The following is a 19,647-nucleotide window of genomic DNA, read 5'->3' on the forward strand; positions in this document are numbered from 1 at the left end:
AGCATAAGACTACTCATTCCATTTAAATTATTGATAATTAATTATTATATAATATGTTTAATCAAAATTATAATCTGAAAGTAAGTTCTGGCAGGGTTAAAAATTAGTTGCACTGTAGATGCACTCTGGACTGATAACCAAATGGTCAGCAGTTCAAACCCACCAGCAGCTCTTTGGAAACACTCTACAGGATCACTATGAGTCAGAACTGATTCAGTGGCACTTAACAGCTGTGTTCTAGGAATCCTGGTGTGACACTGTAGAATAAGCATTGAACTGCTAACTATGAGGTTGGTGGTTCAAACCTTCCCGCCCCTTCATGGAAACTCTGTACAGGGTTGTTATGAGTTAGAACCGACTCAACAGCTCTTATCAACTGCAGCTATGCACTTTGTTGCCTATACTCAGTGCTAGGTTATAAAAAGGAAAAAGGAGGCTATCTTTGACATCGAGGTATCTAGTTCTAATGGAGCTTTAATAAGGCCTTTAAATGTCTACCAAAAGTTCTATTAAAACAGGTAAATTTTATTTGGTATGGTGGACTTGGTTCTGTTGGTTTCAGTTCATTGGTTTACTCTCTGAAAATAAACTTAAATTTTTACTCTGCTGTTTGAAGACTAATAAAGTCAGAACTTTCATTTCCTTTTGCTTTTTCATAATAAAGACTGGTTCTTCTAAGATGAAGGCATTTAAATTGATTATGCCAGTAGATTAAACATAATTTCTATGTTGACATAGAAGCTTTTCGGCAGTCAACCCTTTATCCTCACTGCCCTTATAATATACTTACATTGTCCAGTTTTTCCAGCTTGTACTGTTGCTGCAAGATAATGGACTGTACTGCAAGGTCAGTTTGAACTGCAAGGTTGGTGGTTCAAACTTATCGCCTTTCTTCAGAAACACTATACAGGGTCACTATGAATCGGAATCAACTTGACAACACTTAACAACAAGAACAACTCCATGCCTAAAACAGCTTTATTCTTCTGAGAACCATATGTCCCTGATCATTTATTAGTTTGGTTATTTTTATTTAAACCAGTGGGATGGGGGCATATTTTCCTTGCTAAATATTTTGGGTTTTTTGATGGCTATTTTCCAATGGTTCTTGGATTCTAATCAATATATGGAGTGTGGGTGTGGCACTGTAGGGTAAATATTTGGTCTGCTGACTGCAAGGTCAGCAGTTCAAACCTACCAGCTGTTCCTTGGAAACCTTATACAGTGTCACTGATTCAGAACCTACTCAATGGAACTTAACAACATCAATCAATAGATAGATGAAATGAGTTTATGAAATTACTTGCTATAGTTGTAGCAATTTATTCCACTTGACTACAGATAATGACTGCAAGACTAACAACAAGGAGGATCATCTTTTTATTCTATGAAATAGGTATGTAGCTTATCATAGTATTTGTTTTTCAGTATTTTTTCAAATTGTTGTTATGGCTAGGTGTACCATTGAGTTGATTTTCCATTCAGAATGACCCCAGGTGACAGAGTAAAATTGCCCCCAGAGGGTTTTCAAGGCTGTAAATTTTATGGGAGATGACCAGATTTTTCTCCCATGGTCATTTGGTGGATTTGAACCAACAGCCTTTTGGTTAACATATGAGTGCTTAACACTTTAGTCACCAGGGCTCCTTTCTCAAATTATATTGACAATGTTCTCTTAGGGTAGTTGTTTTACTCTCTTGTTCTCTAAATGTCTCCTGTTCTTAAATTACTATTAATATTAACTCACAAGGACATCATGAGACTCAAGTCAGACGTTAGTTTGTCACATGATTGCTGGAAGTTGCCACTTATAACTGCCACTGCCTGTTTTCTTGCCTAGACTTTGGTAGTCTTGCTCACGTTTACTTTTCTGGTTTAGCTCTTCTAAATGATGTCTTACTAAATTCACTGCTTTTACTTAATCTCATATAGAGGAAAGCATCTTGACTAGATGCTAAAAAGTGTTTAAGGATAATCAAGTCAGAATGCTCCTGAAAATAAAAATGGAGGCAAAAGAATAAGGATATCTATTAAATGCTGTTTACAAACTTGTCCTCAATAGCTTTAACATGAATGTGCCTGTTTCCCAAATCTTTGTAAAGAGTCACATATATTTTGTGTTCTCATCAATTTTTCAGAAAAATTTACTTCCAAGATCTGTTTTCACTGCTGTTGATGACATTGTATCTGATAGGGCTGCTGTAATGTTTCTCATTTGTGTTATGACTCAAATGCCAGTGCTATTGGGCTCCAAATGATTGTGGAAATTTCCATTATCTTTAAACACCAGTTTTCTGAGAACTTTCTGAAGCTTCTTTGTGTATATTTTACCTTCCTTCTTGTATATGGCTTGGAAACTGAACAGATCCTTTGATCTGTTCTTGATGATGTCATCTTTATTAAAGTAAGATAATAATCAGTTGTAGAAGTTTATAGCTTGCTTTTTTTCAGACAAACCTAGTTAAGTAAGTACTTATGTTTCCATTTAGTTCATAAAAGTAATTATTAAATTATTTCTGGAAAGGAACACGATAAATGAAAAACAAAATTCTTTATAACTTGGATGATGCCACTTTCATTGATGACCATTCCCTGATGATCTCATTGAAACCCATCCACACATATAAGCCCCTGTATTTGAACAACTTGGGTATCAAGAATTTGTACATTTTCTGAAATATATTATGGTTTATTCTTTCTGTTATGTTACCAGCTTTTATATTGTTTTTATATTCATTCTGAAATAATTTTGTATAAAACTTTTATTAAAACTACCTCACCCCTTATTTTTTCTGCTTTATAATTTCTTAATTTATCTATTTAAACTCTTCTTGGTTTCAGAGACGACCACCAGATAATTCTTTTTATGTTCGAACATGTAACAAGAATCCAAAGAAAACAAAGTGGTGGTATCACGGTAAGCGGTTTTCATTTGTGACGACAGCTTTTTAGCATTTTTATTTGAAAGATTTTATTTTTGTCTGCTAAGGTTTAGCATAGTGGTTACGAATCGGGCTGCGAACCTGAAGGTCAGCAGTTCGAAACTACCAGCAGCTCCGTGGGAGAAAGATGAGGCTTTCTACTCCTGTAAAGATTTACACCCTCGGAAACCTTGTACAGGGTCGCTATGGGTCGGAACCGACTTGAAGGCACTTAACAACAACAACAACAACAAGGTTTGGGGAAAAAGGAAGACATGATCGGTGTTAATTTTCTGAATATGGAGAAGATTCCTTAAAATACTTAAATATGTTTTATAAATAAATTAGACTTAGCTTTTATTAGGGCAAACAAATTGATAGCCATTGTAAAGGTTAAATCTGGAATTTGCTCTAATATTCTGAGATAATGATTTTATTATTAATAGGAAATCCTAGATAATAATCTTTAGATCAAATTGAAAATAGCTATTGGGAAAACTATTATTCAAAGTAAAGGTTTTGAATGTCTTGTATATTCATTTAATGAACCCTGGTGGTGCTCTAGGATAAGCACTGAACTGTTAAATGCAAGGTTGGCAGTTCAAACCCATCAGGAGAAAGGAGACCTTTCTGTTCCCATAAAAATGGGTAGCATCTGAAACCCTGTACAGGGTTACAGTGAGTCAGACTTGACTTGATGACAGTGGATTTGCATGGGTTTTATGCTCTTACTATTCACACAGGATGAGAAGATCACTTAAATTTAAGAAGGCTAGTTTTTATTTTGATAGTTATCCCTTATAGAACTTTAGGTTCTGATTGTAGCTTTATGAATATGCTATTCTGAATCATTTTATATAATTATAAGCAATGTATCAGCAATTAGAACTTAAAGAATACAATGAAAGAAAAATGCCATTCTTGAGAGTCACAGGAATCTGAAAATTTGGAATAGTCTTGAGAAGCACAGCTCACCTATAAGAAGAAAGTAATAACACTTAATGAAGAACTGTGGAAAAAAACAAATACTTTGATAAGACCACCAGTATTGTAAAAAATGTATACTATTTATAAATTAGAGATTTAATATTTATGACTCAGTAAAAATCTAGTGGAATTGTTGGTGGTAGGTGCTTGAAAAGGCCATTTAGAAAAACAACCAACAGCAAAGTTTTGAGTTGTAAAGGATATTGAAGGAGACTTAATTTACCAGACACTAAAATATGTTAATATAAGAATAAATAGATAATAGAATTATTCTTGTTGACTCCCTTACACCTAGCAGCAGCAGCAATCCTTATTATTCTTAAGATTTGAACATATGATAAATTAGGCATCATAAATATTTTTAAGTAAGTAATTCTGTGAGAAAATTGCTAATCATTTTGGGACAAAATAAATTAAAATTTTTACCTCATATAAACTGTTCCCTGTGGATTGAGTTAAATATTTATTTAAATCCAACAATAGAAAAACCAGAAGAATAAAGGTTTGAATGTCAGTTATCTGGAGAAAAGAGAAACATTTGAATCACAAAGAAATCAAATATTTATATGAAAATTTAAAACTTACAAGATTCACCAGGAAACTTCAAAGAACACTCAATACAGTTTTTAAAAAATTAAATTAATGAATTTATATCTTATTAAAAATAAAGAATATGAATGTCAAGTGTTAAAGAACAGATATAGTAGCATAGGCATAAAAAAAAACACCTCATTAAAAGAATTACAAGTTTAAGATTTTGAAACTGAATTATTAAATTAGCAGGGCTTTATAATGGAATGCTAGAGAGTAGAAAAAGAAAATAATTCCTGGTGGTATGGCAAGACATTGTGATTCTTAGAGAAAGCAGTTTAACTACTTAACAAGCGTAAATTCAAGATCAAATGTTTTGTCTCAGTTATTAAGCTTCTGGAGATCCATCCTAAGGAAATTATTTTTAATAGGGGGAAAGTTTTATGCAGGAAGTATTCAGTAGAACATAATTTGTAATTGTACTCTCTCCTTTTTCTGCCATTCTAAATGGTTACCTATGCATGTATTATTTGTCTGGAATGAATTATTTTACTACATAAATACATGCCATACTTCACTCTCTTTTTTGGGAACTCTGTTCACTAAAAGCTATGTTGATTACGCTCTCCTTTGACTTGTCTATAAGTTTGTTGTACTGCAGTGGCTTGCGTGTTAATTGTGATTCTGGAAACTATGCCACCAATACTTTAAATACCAGGAAGATCACACATGGTGAACAAGTTTCAGCTGAGCTTCCTGCTAAGATATGCTAGGAACAAGGAGAGACAGAATACTTCCAAATATTTAGTCACTGAAAACCTTCTGAATAGTAGTGTAACACTGTCAGATAGCACCAGGATATCGTCAGATACAATGCCAAGAGATGCACCCCTCAGGTAAAAAGGCACTCAAAATAGAACTGGGGAAGAGCTACCTCCTCATAATAGAGTTGACTGGGATAACGCAAATGGAGTAAAGCTTTCAGGACCTTTGTTTGATGATGGGACACAAGTCAAAATAAGAAACAGCTATAAACATCCTCTCATGCTCGCATGGAATGTGTAAAGTGTGAAAATAGAAAAATTGGTAATTGTCAAAAATTAAATGAAACACACAGAGATCGGTATCCTAAACAGTAGTGAGCTGAAATAATGGACTAGCATTGGCCAATTTGAATCTGACAGTCACATGGTTTACCATGCCAGAAATGACATCTTGAACAGGAATGGTGTCGCATTCATCATCAAAAAGAAAATTCAACATCTGTCTTGAAGTACAAAGCAACTATTACTCAAGTCTACGCACCAACTACTCACTAAATCCAGTGATGATGAGATTGAAAAATTCTACCAACTTCTTGATTCTGAAATTGATCAAACATGCAATCAAAATGTATTTATTGATCATTACTGGCGATTGGAATGCAAAAGTTGGAAACAAAGATTAAGGATAAGTATTTGGAAGATACGGCCTTGGTGATAGAAACTATGCTGGAGATCACGTGTAGAATTATGCAAGAAATTGATACTTTCTTTACACAACATAAAAGATGATTATATACATGGACCTCACTAGATGGGATACACAGAAATAAAATTTCCTACAGCTGTGGAAAGAGACGGTAGAAAAGCGCCATATCATTAGCCAAAACAAGACCAAGGACAGACTGTCGAACAGACCATCATCATTACTCTTGTGCATGTTCAGGCTGAAGCAAAAGAAAATTTAAACAAGTCCATGAAAGCCAAAACATGACTTTGAATATTACGGAGAACTTAATTGTGTTCACAAGGAGTCTGTCCATAGACCATGAAAGCCAAAATATGACTTTGAACATGCCCCGCCTGAATTTAGAGATCATCTCCAGAACATATTTGCTGCATTAGATACGAATTATGGGATGACATGAAGAATATCACACAGAAAGAAAGCAAAAGGTCACTTATTGTTAAGTGCCGTCGAGTTGGTTCTGACTCTGTACAAGGTTTCCAAGGAGCAACTGGTGAGCTTGAACTGCGGAACTTGCGGATCAAACCAACTTTGCAGTCCAGCCCATTAACACACAGCACGTCAGGACTCAAAAAGGTCAGTTGTTGTTTTGTTGTTTTGTGCCGTCATGTCGATTCCAACCCATAGCGACCCTGTATAGGGTTTCTGAGGAGAGATTGGTGAGCTTGAACTGCCACCCTTGCAGTTCAGACGGCTTTGCAGTGTAGTGTATTAACCCACAGTGCCGCACCAGGACTCCAAAAGGTCAGTAAGCAAACAAAAAAGAAGGAAAAGACCAAAATGGATGTCAGGAGAGACTTTGAAACTTGCTCTGCAGCTTAGAGATGCTGAAGCAAATGGAAACTCAAGAAGACCAAGTCAAATATTATAATTAAATGTGCAAAAACCTGGAGTTAGGGGAAAAAAAATGCGAAGAACATGCTCAGCATATCTGAAGCTTAAAGAATATAAGAAAAACTACAAGCCTCAATTTTAAATACTGTAGGACTCTTATGTGTAAAATATATAGAATGAAGCAGAAAGCATCAAAAGAAGATGGAAGGAAAGCACACACAGTCACTCTACCAAAAAGAAATAGGTGAAGTTCAAACTTTCAAGAGGTAGCATGTGATCAAGAACCAATGACTGAAGGCACAAGTCCAAGGTGCATTGAAGACATGGGCAAAGAACAAGGTTCCAGAAATTGATGGCATACAAATTGAAATCTTTTAACAAACTGATGTGACATTGTGTGGCACTCATTCATCTATGCCAAGAAATTTGGAAGACAGCTACCTGGTCAACTGATTGGAAAAGATCCATATTTGTGCCCATTCCAAAGAAAGGTGACCCAACGGAATGTGAAATCATCAATCAGTATCAGTACTAGCTCATCTAAGTAAAATTTTGTTAAAGATAATTTGAAACTGACTGCAACTGTACATTGACAAGAAACTGCCTGAGGTTCAAGCTGGATTCAGACAAGTGAATGAGGTTGTATCACTGCTGACATCAGATGGATTTTGGCTGAAAGCAGAGAATACCAGAAAGATGTTTACCTGTGCTTTATTTACTACGCAAATCTTCCTATTGTGTGGATCTTGAGAAGCTGTGGGTAACATTGTAGAGAATGAATATTACAGAGAACTTAATTGTGTTCACAAGGAGCCTGTCCATAGACCAAGAGGCAGTCGTTTGAATAGAACAAGGGAACACTGAATGGTTTAAAATCAGGAATGGTGTATTCTTTCACCACATGTACTCAGTCTGTATGCTGAGCAAGTAATCTGAAGCTGGATTATATGAAGAAGAACATAACATCAGGATTGGAGGAAAACTTATTAACAACCCTGCAATAGGCAAATGATACAACTTTGCTTGCTGAAAGCGAAGAAGACTTGAAATACTGATGAGCATCAAAGATCACAGTCTTTAATATGGGTTGCCCCTTAATGTAAAGAAAACAAAAATCCTCAGTACTGGACCAATAATTAACACCAAGATAAATGGAGAAAAGATTGGAGTTGTCAGACTTTATTTTGCTCGGATTAGCCGTCATGGAAGCAGCAGTCAAGAAATAAGACGTAGACAGTGAATAATGATGACTGAGTAAGAATTGATGCATTTGAATTATGGTGTTGGAGGAGAGCATTAAAAGTACCATGGACTTCCAAAAAAACAATTAAATCTGTTTTGGAAGCATAGCCAGAATGTTCCTTAGAAGCCAGTGTGGCAAGACTTTGTCTCTCATACTTCAGACATATTACCAGGAAGTTCCAGTTACTGGCAAAGGACATGATGCTTGGTAAAGTGGAGGCTCTGAGAAAAAGAGAAAGACCCCTAATGAGATGGATTGGCACAGTGACAGCAGCAATGGGCTAAAGTGTAACAACGATTGTGAGGTTGATGCATGACTGGGCGATGTGTATCAGTATCTTTCTGAAAGGCACCTAAAAACAACCCGTCCGTTTTTTGAGAACTCTGTTTACTACAACCTTGTTGATTACTTCCTCCTTTGAGGAATCTATTGAACTGTGTCACTGAGCTTGGAATGCTAGTCTTGTCGTTTTAAAAAATCTACATAGCTAAGTGATATTGTTAGTCATTTGAAATCTTATACTTCAGGGATTCTTAGATAATTGGACTTAGCAATTCTTTCTGGGAATTGAGAGCCCACTAAGAAATTTAACATGACTATTTTAATTAAATGACTCCCTACTTGAGTTTTCATGGAGTCCTGGTGTGACCTCAAGGTGTATATAAACCACAAGGTCGGTGGCTCAAACTCACCAGCTCCTCCTCAGAAACCCTATGCAGGGTGCCTATGAGACAGAACTGACCAGATGGTACTTAACAACAACAACAACTACTTAACTTCACTTATCATGCTGACTTTTCATTCTTGCACCCTTTTGCTTTTTAGGACTAGACAGTCATCTCTACTCTCTGTGCCTTTCCAAAGATGGCTTTTCTTTATTTTTTTTACTATTCCTCAAGTATTACAAAACACCTTTACCTTTGTATGCTAAATTTCCAAATTCATAAACAAGATTAGTATATGTGTTAACACACACACATATAGGCTCTGTAGGATAAACACTGGACTACTAACCACAGTGTCAACAGTTCAAACCCACTAGCCACTCTTCTGAAACCCTATGCAGTGTTGCTGAGTTGGAACTGACTCTAGCACTTAGCAACTACACACACACACATATAAAGACTTACAGTCTGGGAAACCTCAGGCTTGCTTTAAAACCAAGTATGGCACTGCAGGATAAGCACTGGACTGCTAACCACAAATTTGATGGTTCAGGAGCACCAGCTGCTTCTCAGAAACCCTTTACTGGCTTACTATGAGTTGACATCAACTCAGCAGCGCACAACAACAATGAAACCAAAACCACTGCCATCAAGTCAATTACTACTCAACGACCATCAATAGGATTTCTGAGACTGTAAATCTTTATAGGAAAAGACAGTCTCATCTCTCTCCCACAGAACGGCTGGTGTGTTTAAACCACCAATCTTGTGATTAGTAGTCCAGTGTCTTACCCTCAGTGCTATCAGGGCTTCCTCCCTCCCTATTTCACAATCTTCCTTCAACCCTATTTCACAACCATTAAAGTATGTTCCTATTTTTTCTATCTTTACATCCAAGAAGAGAAATTTCAAAAGGGTTATTAGGTTTCAAAGTCCTAATGTTGGCCTGTATGAGAATAAGTCAAGAAGTATTGCTACTGCGCTTCCACTTCATACATGAGTTTATTCCATACAAAAGATTTTAAAACATGTCTCTGTGATTAATGGATGGCTGCAGAAAAGTTCACTCCATAATACACTTGAGTTAGTCTACTTAGGGTGCCTTCAAAAAAATTAAGGGAAACTTTTGGTGCCGCAGGGTAGATGGAAAGAATTTTTAGGTCAGGACTGGTGTCAAATTTTTAACAAAACTCAAGTGGACATCTTCCCGAATCAATCACTGAAGTTTCACACCAACTTTACAGAAATGCTGCCCCACAGAAAACTATCAGTTTTAGAAGTTTCCAGCATTTTAAGTAAGATCAGGAAGACCTGAAAGATGAGCCAACAGAGGGAAGACCCATCAACCTCAACAAATAAACTGATTGAAATCCAGAAACTAGTGGAAGAATATCTTAAAGTTATTATGGTTCCTAACTAACGGTGAGATCTCACATGGTTTGGTATTTTCAATTTTAAGCAAGCATCTTGGCCTCAGTATGCTTTCAGCCTCGTGGGTGCTGAAAAGCATTGTATAAAGGATTGGCTAACTCAAAGAGCTAATCTTTCCATCAGTCTTTTAAACAAGATCAAAACTAGTAAAGACAATTTTATGGAACAATTTATAACTAGGGACAAGTCATGGATTTACCAAAATCATCCAACAAATAAGGCGCAGTCAAAGTAGTGGGTCCGAGGGGATCTACTGGGCCAGTTAAATTCAAGGCAAAGAGATCAGCTCCAAAGGTTATGGTGACTGTTTTTTGGGGGACCCAGAAGGTGTAATCACGATAGACACAGGTTAATTATGTTAGCTTATTAGGGAATAGTGAAAATGACATTGTTGAGAAAATGTTCAGGACACTGGCACCAAAGAATTCATTTTCATCATGACAGTTTACCTACTCATTCTTTGAGGGTAGCAAGAACTGTACTTTGAGAATCTTGGTGGGAAACCTTACCCCATCCACCATACAGCCTTGATCTTGTCCTTTCAGATTTCTTTTTGTTCCCCAAACTCAAAGAATGTTTTTAAAGGAACACAATTTTCAGGATGCCAAAACTACTGTTTTTAATGTGTTGTGTATTAAAGAACACAGCATATTTCAGGGAATGGTTAGAGAGAGAGCAACACCGCCTTCAGAAGTGTGTAGACACAGATGGAGGATATATCAAAAACAGCCTCACATTTTGTTATTTTTGTTGTATAAATGCTGTGATTTTGTAGCAAGTCTTTCTGACTTGACCTGTATAGTAGAAAAGATTTATGTGAAGTCTTTCATCTAAGAATACTTCCAATATTTCTTATTAATTTTGAAATAGAAAATTTGGGGAAATTGCATAGTGAAATTAGAAATGTCAAGATTCTATACAATAAAGCACAATCATAAAAGTTCGTTTTTAGAGTTACAGTTTGTATCTGGCCCTATAAAACCCATATTTTCAAAACAGAAGTAAAAAGATCTTTTATTTTTACTCCCAAGTTAACCAATAAGTGGTGGTGGTGTATGGTGTTGAGTCACTTCCTCCTCATAGCAGCCCTCTAGGACGGAGTAGAACAATCCCAAAGGGGTTTCAGGGCGACAGTCTTTACAGAGCTGTTCTCCAGGTCTTTTCTCCTGAAGAGTTGTTGGTGGGTGTGAACTGCTGACCTTTCAATTAGCACCAAAGCCACCTAAACTCCCTGGCGAATAAGTATCTACCAAAGTAGGTTTAACTGATATATTGATGACTCACCTAAGTATGCCCATAGATTGAGGAATTACCCTATGATTTAGGATTAAAATACAGGTCTGCATCTAGCTCAGTGCATAAGTGAATTACTGAGTGAGGTCTCAGAGTTCATGCAACAGCTGTTATCACTGTTTTTTTTTTAAAGATACAAAGTAGAAAGTGTTTATTAGTCACTGATACTATAAAAAATAATTCAATTAGATGGCCAACTAGAATTCGTTATAATGTAGTCATCTTTTTTCTAGAGTCAGTATTTAGGCAATTGCAGTTTAGTTTCATAAATGCAGTTTTCACAAAGGAGAGTACAGATAAATTCAAAACAGAACAGAACTGTGTTTCCTAAAGCATTCTTTTAAGATGGTAGAGAATTGAACAGTAGTCATTTATAGATTGCAGCTTAAGGCTTTTATTACTGAATGTTGCCTGAAAAAAAAAACACCTAGGCCTATTGGAAATAAATTAGCATAGGGTTTAGATGGCATGTCCTGTAAACTGAAAAGTCTATAATTTTGGAAAGAGTAGAGAATTATAGGGGCGGGGGGCAGGTTTTTTGTTTTTAAATGTGATATTCTGGTTCCATTCAGCCGAGCAATTCCTGTCAAATTACAAGGAATCTAATTGGATAAAAACCAAAAACCCAACCCGCTGCCATGGAGTTGATTCTGATGTACAGTGACGCTGGGGATAAGGTTTCTAAGGCTGTAAATCTTTATGGGAGCAAATAACCTCATCTTTCTCCTTAGAAATGACTGGTGCATTTGAACTGCCAACCTTGCAGTTAACAGTCCAGTGCTTATACTGGAAATTCCTTTTCTCCCTGCCTCATAGTTGGTACCCATAGATTTCCGTAAGTTAGTTGTGAGCCTTTTTATTTGTATTATTTATTAGGATTATAAAGCCATTTCCAAATTCTAAGTCTAAATGTGTACTCACTCTAATATTAGCCTTCTGTTTCTTGCCATATATAGCAATTCTGTCTACACTTAGATTTTTCTTGAACAGTTTTATCAAAGTAAAACCTAAATTTCCTAAACTCTTGTGAAATAAAACTGTAGATAAATTTTTATCTTTTTTGCAGATCCAACTTCATATTCACTGATCTATTACTATTTTAACTTTCTTTTAGTCTTCTATCCCTGGGGACATCCCGGGAAATGTTTTCCAATATTATGTGATAGTTCTTTTACTTTGGAGAAAACTAAATGACCATCTTCTAATAGAGTTCTCTTTCATTCATGTTTCCCAGAAGCCCAGTAAAGAAAGGTAGTCAAGGTAGCTGTCACATCTTTGGAACTGGTAATTTATGTGCTATATCTGAGACTGTAATTTTTTGGAGGAGCTTTTGCAGTTCCAGAAAAAATATAAATTGTTACTATGAGATTTCTTTTTTCTCCAAGCATTCTTGCCACAAATATTTTTCTGTCTTTTATGTGATTATTTAGCTAAGAGGTCAAATATATTGTGTTCTTTCACCACCTTTTTGGTCTTTGTCTTGACCCAGAATGGGTTTGGTTGTTTTTTAATTTTTTGGTGAGCCAACTTTGGTATCCAATAATTCTTTTTCATCTGGCTACCAAACCGTGTTCCTTCTGCTAACAGATTTTTTTTTTTTTTTTTTGCTTCTTGGTTATGATTATGACTCTCTCATTTAGGGTAAGAATGGACTTAACTTTGACTTGTACTTGTCTGTGCAATGAAGTATTTGCTTGTAGACTCTTGATTATATGTTGATTATATATAGTCCCAGAATATTTCACTTTGCTTACTTGTAATTCTTCAAGTCATTATGGGTACAGGTATCAGATCATTGTACTCCATCTTTAGAATTTATATTATAATAACCTTATTTCTCTGAAGATACACAGTATTTAAGAAAGTTAGTGTTGTGTCAGGGGTCCTGGTAGCATAGTGGATTATGAGCTGGACTGCTAACCACAAGGTCAGCAGTTCCAATCTACCAGCCATTCTGTGTGAGAAAGACACAGCCTCAGAAACCCTATACTAGATTGCTATGAGTTGGAACTGACTCAAGGGCACACAACCACCAACAACAACCAGTGTTATATCCACTATAGGCTAAAAAATGTTTTTAAATAAAGTTTTATTGGAACATGGTCACCATCCATTCATTTATGTAGTGCCTATATGGCTGCTTTCACTCTGCTATGGTAGAGTTGAGACCAGATGACTTGCAGAGAATTTGGAACTTGCAAAGCTGAAAATATTTATTATCTGGACCTTTATAAAAAACAAAAAACTTATTTGAACCCTGATCTAGAACAGTGTCTGACACACAGCAGGTGTTCAATATTTATTTGTGGAATGAAAGAATCATCAGGAATTTAATCTCTTTTGAAGATTTAGACTTTGACTGGTAGGCAGGGCTTCAAACTGGTTCATTCTGGTTCTGCCACCTCCCAATCTAGAATTTGCATTTCCATCACAGATACATTGAATCAGAATCTGTATTTTAATAAGATCTCCAGGTGATTCTTAAGGCACTGGTAGCGTAGTGGTTATGAATCAAGCTGCTAATCTTAAGGTTAGCAGTTCAAAACTACTAGTAGTTCTGTATGAGAAAGATGAGGCTTTCTGCTCCCATAAAGATTTATAGCCTTGGAAGCCCTATACAGGGACACTATGAACTAGAACCAACTCCATGGCTCACAACCACCTCCACCACAGGTGATCCTTTTTTTTTTTTCCCTTTTAAGTGTTTTATTGTGAATTATGTGATAGTTTACATGGGAGAAATTAGCTTTACATTCATCCTATCATATATCGTTTCATTACCATGGTTACAATCCCCTCCATGCATCATCAACTAACCAAAGGGTATACCCTGCAAGCCTGACCCCCGGTTGTCAGCACACAGTTCCTCTCCCTCTCTGGGTCTAGATTCCCCAGCCGCTCCATTTCTCCACGCCATCGTCTCTGCCTCCATCTCTGGCATTACTGTTTCTCTGGGTAGGGTACCGCACTCTGCTCTTCTCCCTTGATTGTCAAAGGGACCTCCGCTCCTGGACTGTAAAGTTAACCACTCCCCTCCTTTTGCTACAAAACGTCTACCTTTACATTTCCAACCCTCACAGTCAGTCCTGATGGCGATTATTCACTATTGTGCTAATTTTTTTTTCAAACTTCTAATTCAAAATGAGAATTAGGCTATGGATAATAATAGCTTCACATGAATTTTCTTAATTGGTGGTTGGTAGCACAGTCTGTATAAGTCTGGTTTTTGTGTGTGTGTGTGTGTGTTTTAAAACAAGCTCTGGCCAGTTTTTTTAAAGAAAATTGCATGATTTGTTTTTCACCAGTCTCTTCTGGCTTGCTTCTAATGATATCGGAATCACCTGAATCAGTGATAGGCAGTGTGTAGACTCTGTAGTATTTCCCGCACGCTGTGCCCAGTTCAGTATTATTGCCAGTGTAGTAATGGACACCAGTGTTGGCCAACGTGGCGTAGGACTCGATCTCGGATTTCCTCAAGTCTAGGCTGTTGTTGGCAAAGATGACCAGCTTTGTTTTGCCATGCTTGTTCATATTCAGAGTCTGCTTGTACCCCAGCACATATTTCCCACTTTTCATAACAAGTTGGAGCTGAGAGTTGATCAACTCCAGTGACTTTTTTGTCTTCTTTGTGGCCACCATCTTCTCGCCTTAGATGTGGGACAGCCCCCCAACCAAGAGTAACCACCAAGATGACCAGGAGGAAGAAAGGCTGTAAAAGTCTATTGTACTGAAACCTGGCATTAAATAATCTGATAAAAATACATTTGTGGATTTACGATAAAGTGGGGGGAGGAGGAAACAAATCTTGTTGCTGTCAAGTCAGTTTCTTGTGGTGACCCACGTGTGTCAGAGTAGAACTGCTTTTCCTAGGCTTTTCAGTAGTTATACTTTTAAAGCAGTAGATCATCAGGCCTTTCTTTCCCAGTGATTGTCCTATATTTATGGTACCACTAATCAAAAATGATACGTTTTTGGAGATACATGCTTATTGGTTAGTTAACAAGATAAAATTATGTCCAAATTGAATTTTATCTGCCACTTTTTCCCCCCCTCATTGCTTTGTGCTCATATCCTAGTATTTTTATCCCCAGTAGTTTGACACACATTCTTTTATTATTATTATTATTAGAGCTGAGGACCATCTTTAAGCGTAGAGCTTTCACAATTAATCTTAATTGTGATTCATTTTAATTTTAGGGAGTCATGGTGTGGCACTGTAGTATAAGCATTGGACTTCCAGACACACAAGCTGTGCTTCAGAAAACCTGTACAGGGTTGTTATGAGTCAGGAACCCACTCGACACTTAACAACAATTCAGGTTCCACAGTAATTTAAGAAATACTTCACGTGGGACTTAAATGACTATCTCCTTGTTTCTTCTTGAAGGTTTTCTTATTTTAAAGGATTTTGTTGAATTACCCATAAAGTGTAGGATCATGGGATATTCTAGTTTGCTTGGGATAGGAGTGATATTTACTAGTTTTTAGTTCTTTATTGAGTCTTTATGCCAAGAAATTTTCTTAGCAATCTTTTGATCCTGTCACGGGATAGTTTGTAAGATATTTTTAGACTTTTCTACTTAAGAGCTGTGACAGTTCTTGGGAAGTTGCCACCAGTCTGACTTACTTCTTTCTGTTGAATAATCAGTACTCAAAAAAGGAATCCTACAGTTATCTTGTAAACTAAATATTGTACAATAAGCCGTGAACCTCAGGTTTTCTGTGCTGTGTAAGTTTATTGTGCTGAGACTGTTAAAAGGAATTCTAAACAAATTTGGTGGGCTTTTAAAAGAATTTTTTTAAATGATTTTCACATATGTATCTTTTCATGCTGAAAAACTTAATACCTAGCGGGAAATAATGACATTTACTATTAATTAATTTGGAGATTTTCCTTAATTGGTAAAGAGTAATTAATTCCTTTGTAGTGTGAAGACATGATTTGTTATCACTCTGTATGTCAGTTGTTAAATAGTATGGCATAAATCACCAGGAAAATTTATTCTTAGCTCCATTATAATTTAAAATTGCAACTTATAAAAGAACTCTCTTAAGATTGATGCTGAAATAGCATTACAAATTTGGGAATACATGTGTGCTGAATTTTGTCTGTCTATAAAAACAAATAAGATCTTTTCTCCCTAGCCCTCTAGAATCATGATGTAGCACTATAGCATAAGCACTGGACCACGAGGTCAGTTTGATTCTCAAGGTTGGCAGTTCAAACTCACCACCCACTCCTTGGAATCCCTATACAGGGTTACTATGATTCAGAACCGACTCCGCAGCACATAACACCACCAACAACCCCTTTGAAAAAATGTAAAAGAAATTGTGAACTTTCATATTAATTCATTTTAACAGAACTAACATACTAACTAATACATCATTTTAAAGCACTTAACAAAAACAACCATTTCCCTCAAAGAATACAAGTTAATCCATTTGTTACTATATGTTGTTGTTGTTAGGTGCCATCAAGTTGATACCGACTCATAGCAACTTTGTGCACTTCAGAACAAAGCACTTGCCTGGTCCTGGGCCAACCTCACAATTGTTGCCACACTTAAGCCCATTTATGCTGCCATTTTCTCAGTCCATCTATGGGGGTTTTCCTCTTTTTCTCTGACCCTCATCTTACCAAACATGATGTCCTTCTCCAGAGACTGGTCCCTCCTTTCAATATGTCTGAAGTATGAGAGATGATGTTTGGCTATCCTGGTCTCCATGGCTGCACTTCTTCCAACACTATATGGTAGGTGTGTTGTTAAAGTGCTGTCAAGTCAGTCCCAACTCAGTATAGAGTTTCTGAGGAGCAACTGGTAGGTTTGAACTACTTATTTTGCAGTTACCAGTCCAGTGCTTATCCTACAATGTCACACCAGGACTTTTGAGTACAAATTAGAGTAAATAATTTGCAGGATGGGGGGTGACTTTCAGGTATATAAACTATGTAGTCTAATTTGTAGGTTTAACTTATGCATGCTTGACTTTTTAATTATCTTTTTTTTTTTTTCTTTTCTTCAAGATGATACTTGTTGATGCCACTATTATCATCCTCCTAGCAGAAGATAGTCCTACTGAGAAAATGAGCACTTTGATCATTCAGTCTTTGAACTTTAACCTTTGACTGGAAGTGACCTATAGGCAATGAAGACTACTTCCTTTTACTGCATTTTTACTCGTGTGCATTCTGGGCGCATGTTGATCGCTGGTTCAGTCCAGGCAACTGACATGCTTTTTTATTAGTCATACAGTATTAATGCAGGTGTCAGGAAATGTCAAATATAATTCCATTTTTTTATTTTTATTTTTTTAAGCTTTTGGAAAAGTTCCAGGTCCTCACATATTGTGCAATAACTATGACTTCCTTGGCGGTTTTGGGGAATGGAACGTTCATTGCCGGCAATGGACGTTGTAAGAGGAAAAGTTTTCAGTTACTCCTGCCATCACATGATTAATGCATGATACGGGCCTATGAATTGAACTTATCGGTTATAATGGGATTATAAATAAAGTGAGGGATCCAACATTACTTTGAAAGTCACCCCAACTGTTTATATTTGGATTCTATGCACTGTGATCCTATGGTTAACAGCATGAATTACCATGCGTCTTAAAGGACTGTAATGAAAGATCATTGCGTATTTATTGAATTGTTGATATCTGCTGTCAAATTGTTTTGACATGGAAGGTTTTGAAGTAACATTGGCAGAGAGATACAATATGTTATCCCTATGGTGAAAATAAATTCATTTGTTGTATATAGTTCCTCGAATCTCTGAAGTAAAGTCTGAGTAATATAGGCTATGAATGGTTTAATCAAGGCTTTATTTTGGAAGTAAGAAAAATGGCAGTGATAATTGAATTACTGCAGTCAATAATTTAGGATTGTAATTTGTACATTGAAGATTTTTCCTAGACTACACTCGGTTACTTCCTACTAGCCATCAGCATGAGCCCTATTGCCTAAACACTATTTCATTTATTTATGTTTGAAAAATCCATAAACATTTTTGTTTGCAATCCTGTTTCTTTTGTTATATTTTAAGTCAAGTTTGAATGTTACAATACTTTAATTGAAAACTTTTGTCAAGTTTTTTTTCTTGTAAATTTTCTTTACTTGTAAGTATCATCTTGTCTTTCAATCCTGTATCCTAAAGTAAGAAATACATTTTTGACAGAGGCTTAATGTTTTAACAAAAGAGTGTGGACAGTTTTATTTTAAAATTTAGGCAAAAGTGCTCTATAAAAGGTATGTTTGCTTATTTGTCTCACACAATCATACATTTTTTTTCCTGGTGGGATTTTTTTGTTGTTGTTGTTGTTTAAAAGACTTTGCTTACAGCTAGATAAAGTTTTTGTATAGGAAAAAAAAATTATTGTAAGGTCCAATTTTCAGTGCTAAGTAACTTACTGATACTGCAACTTAGGTTCTCTTTTTAAAAAGCAATTAATGTATTTTATAAATTATCTTTTCACATATGCAAAATCTGTTTCTACTACAATGTTATTTTTACTAATGCCTTATTGTTGAGCTCTTTTTGAAATATCCTCCAGTGAATATATGAATCAATTTGGGCTTAAAAATAAAGCTAATTGGCTGAAAGGTTCAGAATATGCATCCCAGCAAAACCATCCAATCAATAATTGGCAAAGAATGTTTTTAAAGTATTGTTTTTAATCTCTGTATAGATGACATTTTATAGCTTTGTACATGTTGTTAACTAAGGGCGTATAATTTTACATTCTAAAAAAGTATAATTGCTGAACTCAGGGGTGGGTAGACTTCAAAAATATGTCTGCTATAGAAATAACTTGAAAAAAGAAAAAAATCCATGTCCTGCACCAAATTGTGGACACTGTTTATAAAACTGCTAGTTAACAACTACCACTTTTTAAAAAAATTCGATACACATTTGTTCTGTGTTAACTAAAGATATACATATGTTCTCACTAGGTCTCTATCAGTCCTCTTAGTTGGCCTATTTAACCAAGACAGAAAATGTTTTTTGAAATGCTTTGAACTACTCTTAGTTTTTGACTGCCTTTTAATAGGAAATTTGAAGCTGTAAGTTATGTATTTTCATATTTTACATAATTCTCTAAACTACTGATTGACTTGATTGTTTTCCAGGAAAAAAAAATTTTCCAGACTGCTGGTCCTTTTACTAAAATCATTTTATAAAGAAATGACCTGTAACATTTATTTACCAAAGCAATTAATATACCA

At 35.9% G+C, this 19,647-nt stretch overlaps 1 protein-coding gene across 1 annotated transcript in view; it reads left to right on the forward strand.

Moving 5' to 3' along the window:
• Positions 1–18,614, forward strand: part of LOC102815678 (ubiquitin-conjugating enzyme E2 W-like) — an 88,625-nt gene extending 70,011 nt beyond the window's left edge. Inside the window, exons 5-6 of the mRNA XM_006860008.1 lie at positions 2,842–2,917; positions 17,443–18,614. Of these exons, the coding sequence (XP_006860070.1) occupies positions 2,842–2,917; positions 17,443–17,456 (90 nt within the window). The 3' untranslated portion in view covers positions 17,457–18,614. The remainder of the gene's footprint in view (positions 1–2,841; positions 2,918–17,442) is intronic.
• The last annotated feature ends 1,033 nt before the right edge of the window (positions 18,615–19,647 follow it).

This window comes from Chrysochloris asiatica, unplaced genomic scaffold (assembly GCF_000296735.1).
Source record: "Chrysochloris asiatica unplaced genomic scaffold, ChrAsi1.0 scaffold00036, whole genome shotgun sequence".
In the NCBI taxonomy this organism is placed as follows: Eukaryota; Metazoa; Chordata; class Mammalia; order Afrosoricida; family Chrysochloridae; genus Chrysochloris; species Chrysochloris asiatica.